The sequence below is a fragment of the Chiloscyllium plagiosum genome, chromosome 51 (genome assembly GCF_004010195.1).
Source record: "Chiloscyllium plagiosum isolate BGI_BamShark_2017 chromosome 51, ASM401019v2, whole genome shotgun sequence".
NCBI classification, from domain to species: Eukaryota; Metazoa; Chordata; class Chondrichthyes; order Orectolobiformes; family Hemiscylliidae; genus Chiloscyllium; species Chiloscyllium plagiosum.
This window is the reverse complement of record NC_057760.1, coordinates 298,604-303,810: the sequence shown is the minus strand read 5'-3', so window position 1 is coordinate 303,810 and position 5,207 is coordinate 298,604. Positions and strand designations below refer to the sequence as shown.

General features: G+C 48.7%; 1 protein-coding gene across 1 annotated transcript in view; it reads left to right on the top strand.

The window, feature by feature from the left end:
• The window catches only part of ssr2 (signal sequence receptor, beta), a 13,068-nt gene extending 9,857 nt beyond the window's left edge, over positions 1 to 3,211 (top strand). Inside the window, exons 5-6 of the mRNA XM_043684066.1 lie at positions 652 to 658; positions 1,453 to 3,211. Coding sequence (XP_043540001.1) covers positions 652 to 658; positions 1,453 to 1,695 — 250 coding nt within the window. The 3' untranslated portion in view covers positions 1,696 to 3,211. The remainder of the gene's footprint in view (positions 1 to 651; positions 659 to 1,452) is intronic.
• The last annotated feature ends 1,996 nt before the right edge of the window (positions 3,212 to 5,207 follow it).

Below are 5,207 nucleotides of genomic sequence, written 5' to 3'. Positions count from 1 at the left end.
TGTGTGTGTGTCTCACTCTCTCCCGTGTGTGTGTCTCTCTCTCCCCTCTGTGTGTGTCTCTCTCTCCCCTCTGTGTCTCTCTCTCTCACCTAGGTGTCTGTCCCTCTCTCCCTCTCCCCTCTGTGTCTCTCTCTCTCCCTCTCCCCTCTGTGTCCCTCCCGCCCGAATCTATCCCCTCCGCCTGTCGCTCTCATTCTCTTCTCTCTTTCTCTCTCCCTCTTTCCCATGTTCTCCACAGACACATTCTCATCTCTCTCTTCCGTGCACAAGTCGGAGTTGGGAGGTTGTAGATGAGAGGGTCCCACCGCAGCCTGTAATCTCAGCTGCAAACCGAGAGGATGCCATATTGTCAGGGGTGAGACCGTCCTGCAGACACCCTTTCAAATGCCAAGCTCTGTCCAGAGGGTATTTGAGGAGATTGGGGGATTATCAGAGACCAGGGCAGTTTCCCCAGTGTCTGATCTCTGCTTCCTCCTTCAAACAGATTCTGCTATTTCTGTTCGGGAGGGGAGAAACAACATTTAAAATTCCTGAACTTGGGAGATTTACACTCTGAAAGGTGGGATCTAGGTCCAGAGCACTGACTTCGATCACAGACCAGTCACCACAATGTGTTTCGGTCTTGCTATGATTTAATGTTGTTTAAACTAGACAGAAGGTGAGTTCTAAGGAACTTTGAGAATAAAGTAGACGGCACGGTGGCTCAGCAGTTAGCACGCTGCCTCACAGCACCAGGAACCTGGGTTCGATTCCACTCTCAGGTAACTGACTGTGTGGAGTTTGCACATTCTACCCCCATCCCGTGTCAGCGTGGGTTTCCTTCAGGTGCTCTGCTTTCCTCCCACAATCCAAAAATATGCAGGTTAGGGTGGATTAGCCGTGCTAAATTGTCCCATAGTGTCCAGGGATGTGCAGGTTAGGGTGGATTGGCCATGGGAAATTGTCCCATAGTGTCCAGGGATGTGTAGGTTAGGGTGGATTGGCCATGCTAAATTGTCCTGTAGTGTCAGGGATGTGCAGGTTAGAGTGGATTGGCCATGTTAAATTGTCCCATAGTGCAGGTTAGGGTGGGTTGGCCATGCTAAATTGTCCCATAGTGCCCAGGGATGTGCAGGTTAGGGTGGATTGGCCGTGCCAAATTGTCCCATAGTGCCCCGGGATGTGTAGGTTAGGGTGGATTGGCCATGGGAAATTGTCCCATAGTGTCAGGGATGTGCAGGTTAGGGTGGATTGGCCATGCTAAATTGTCTCGTCGTGCCCCAGGGATGTACAGGTTAGGGTGGATTGGCCATGCTAAATTGTCTTGTCGTTCCCCAGCGATGTACAGGTTAGGGTGGATTGGCCATGCTAAATTGTCCCGTAGTGCCCAGGGACGTGTGGGCTAGGCATTGGGAAATGCAGAGTGAAAGGGATAGTATAGGGGAGGGATGCTTTTCAAAGGGTTAGTGCAGACCCGATGGGTTGAATGGCCTGCTTTCACACTGTAGGCATTCCATGACGTTCGGGCAGGGGCACAAACTACACACCGTAGTGTTTTATTCCTGGATTCCGCCATTGAAGTGTCCCCTTGTGTTGTTCCGGCAGTTGGACTGGGCAGCCTTTGGAGTCATGACCCTGCCTTCCATCGGAATTCCCCTGTTGCTGTGGTACTCGAGCAAGCGGAAATACGACACGGCCAAAACGAAAAAGAACTGAGCTTCAGGCACGGCAATCAGGAAAGCGTCATCTCTCTCCCCTCCTCCTCGGTCACTGGGACCACGATGATTTCAATCCACCACCAACCACCTGGCTTTGTGGGGGGGGCGTTAATTAATTTATGGTACAGATTGTAATTTAAATTGGTGTCCCCGCCTGACCAGCCCGGTCGTCTGAGCCTTAGCCCTTCCATAATCTGCTTGTGCTCGATCCTAAAGTGATTGCTCCCCCCCCCCCCCCCCCCCTTTGTACCTTCTGTTGGATTCATAGAACTCTCGATCTCAACAGGGAATTCCCAGTGTCAACGTATCACACTGCAATTACGGCCTCCCATCACTGGCGGGGCTGTGGCGCCTTAGGCTGGTGTCTCCCAGCTTTGTATCCACACTTGCAGAGATCCCCATCTCGACCTCCCAAGGCTTCCTTTGTTGTAAATCTACAGCAGATTGCAACTCATTTCTTTTCACTCTTAGCTCTGCCATCCAGCTGTTGATACGGTTCAAAAACAACCGAGGGTCTTTCCCCGAGATGTTCAACCAAGGTTCCGATGGCCGTTCTCGAACCTGCTCACAGATGTGCATCCTCCTTCAGTCTTTGAGAAAGGTTGACCTCTTATTCTGTGGCACACATCCCATTCCTGCTGCTCCCCCTCCCCTCCTTCCCTCATCCTCCTAGCACCGTCCTGTCCTGCTTTCAGGCGACTGGAGAAATCATTTGTCCGGACTCGGGACTGGGCTTTGCTTTGTTATTTGGCTGCCATCCCCCCCCCCCCCCAGTCTTAACTACGACTTGTGTTTTTCCTTTCGATTTCAAATCTGAAGGTGTCCTTTTCTTTTGAAAAAATAAACGAGGATTTTAAATGTTGCTGGAATAGTAGAGGTCCTCATCATCAGGACCAGCGCAACAATGCTAAATCTCAGGGGACCAACAGTTTATATTGCAATTCTGTCCTGTCCTGCAAGAGAGAATTAGCGCCATGTAAATTTTTGTCCCCTTTGAAATTTGGCATTCTTGTAGCTCATCAGGACAGAATTGCAAGAATGTCAAAATCTCAAAGGGGTCAATTTAGACGGCGCTAATTCTCTCGCAGCCTTCTCAATTTCATCAGGACAGAATTGCAAGAATAACACGTTACAAAGGGTGCAACAGGAGGCTCACTGTTTTTCAATCAGTATAAATTGTTGTTCCCTTTGAGTTCTGGCATTCTTGCGTCTGTCCTGATGAGTGCAAGACGAAAAGCTTGACCAGCGCATCACGTTATGTTGCGCCAGTACCCCTAGTTATGTTCCACTAAATGACCATTTGTAAAAAAATAAGAGAGTCTTCCTGAACAATGAGAGGGGGATTGGAGAGCAACAGATCACTTGGTCTTATCCGTTGCTAGAAGCTGATCGGTAATTTCTCAGTTGTTAAATCATTGTGCCCCTCCACCGCCCTATTAGTGCGACAGGTTTGTACGGACTTTTACACGTGGAGAGAAGGGTTTATTTTTAATAAACAAAACCTGAAACTGAAACGGCCTTGTTTTGAAAATCATTTCCCAAAAGCTGGAAGTCTGCCCTGACTGTTGGAAACACAGCAGCCTCTGGAGACAAGGAAGAGTGTTGACCAACTTTCGTCAGAAAAGGTTTGAGGGGATCAAAGGTCATGACCTTGAGTGTGGGTTCTGCAGGTCGCTAAATGGAAAGGGGGAAAGCAAAATACAGGGAGGTTATACTGAAAACGTCCACATCTTTAGCAGAGTAGGCAGTTCCATGACAGAAATGATGCCGATGCACCAGACAGAAGAGATTTACCAGGATGTTGCCAGGTGGAAATGCAGCCGTGATGGAGTTAAAAATCACACAACACCAGGTTATAGTCCAACAGGTTTAATTGGAAGCACGAGCTTTCGGAGCGCTGCTCTTTCATCAGGTGGTTGTGGAGTACATAATTGTAAGACACAATTTACAGCAAAAGTTTACAGTGTGATGTAACTGAAATTATACATTGGAAAATACCTCGATTGTTTGTTAAGTTTCTCATCTGTTAGAATGACCATGTCAGTTTCGCTACTTTAATATGTAAATCACAAAACTTTGTTTTAAAATTTACATTCTCAGGTTAACTCTAACAATTGGTATCAGCCCAGAGAAGATGTTGAAGGTGTTAGCCCCCTGTCTGTGCCATAACGTTGAGACTGATTCTAATCTAAAAAAAATGAATTAACAGAGTCTTACTTGGATTCTTGCAGTTTTTGAGCAGAGTACAATGTAACTCTGCAAGTACAAATTCACCCCACAAACGTATATGTGGGTTTGTATGTCTCTGGGGTAGGGGGTTGTGAGTGTCTGAGAGAGAGTGTGAGTGAGTGTGTGTGAGTGTGAAGGGTCTAAGTCTGTGAGAGGATGCATGTGGGAGGGAGTGTGTGTGTCGGAGTGTCTGTGTGTGTGTGTATAGTGCAATGGTGGTCACCTGTAATGTGACATGAACCCAAGGTCCCGGTTGAGGCCCTCCATGTGCATATGGAACTTAGCTATCAGCCTCTGCTCGGCCACTTTTCGCTGCTGCCTGTCCCGAAGTCTGCCTTGTAGGATGGTCACCCGAAGGTCTGAGGTCAAATGTCCTGGACCACTGAAGTGTTCCCCAACTGGGAGGGAACCCTCCTGTCGGTTGATTGTTGTGCGGTGCCCATTCTTCCATTGTCGTAGCCTTTGCTCGGTTTCCCCAATGTACCATGCTCCGGGCATCCCTGCCTCTAACGTATAAGATAGACAATGTTGGCTGAGTCACATGACTACCTGCCACGTACATGGTGGAAGGTGTCCCCACGTGTAATGGTGGTATCCATGTCCACATTCTGACACGTCTTGCAGTGCCTACTGTGACAGGGTTGTATGGAGTTGTCCTGAAAGCAGGCAGTTTGCTACGAACAATGATCTGTTTGAGGTTTGGTGGCTGTTTGAAGATGAGAATTGGAGGTGTGGGGAAGGTCTTGGCGAGGTGCTCATCCTCATTGATAACGTGTTACAGGTCCCGAAGAACATGGCGTAATTTTTCAGCTGGGAAATACTGAACAACAAAGGGTACCCTGTCGGTTGCAGCACGTGTCTGTCTCCTGAGGAGGTCATTACGGTTCCTTGCTGTGGCACGTTGGAACTGGCGGTCAATGAGTTGAGCATCGTACCCCGTTCTTATGAGGGCATCCCTGAGTACTTCCAGGTGCCCGTCACGTTCCTCCTCATCTGAGCAGATCTGGTGTACGTGTAGGGCTTGTCCATAGGGGATGGCTGTTTTAGAGTCATAGAGATGCACAGCATGGAAACAGACCCTTAGGTCCAACCCGTCCATGCCGACCAGATATCCCAACCCAATCTGCCAGCCACCCACCTGCCAGCACCCGACCCATATCCCTCCAAACCCTTCCTATTTATATACACATCCAAATGCCTCTTAAATGTTGTAATTGTACCAGCCTCCACCACTTCCTCTGGCAGCTCATTCCATACCCATACCACCCTCTGTGTGAAAAC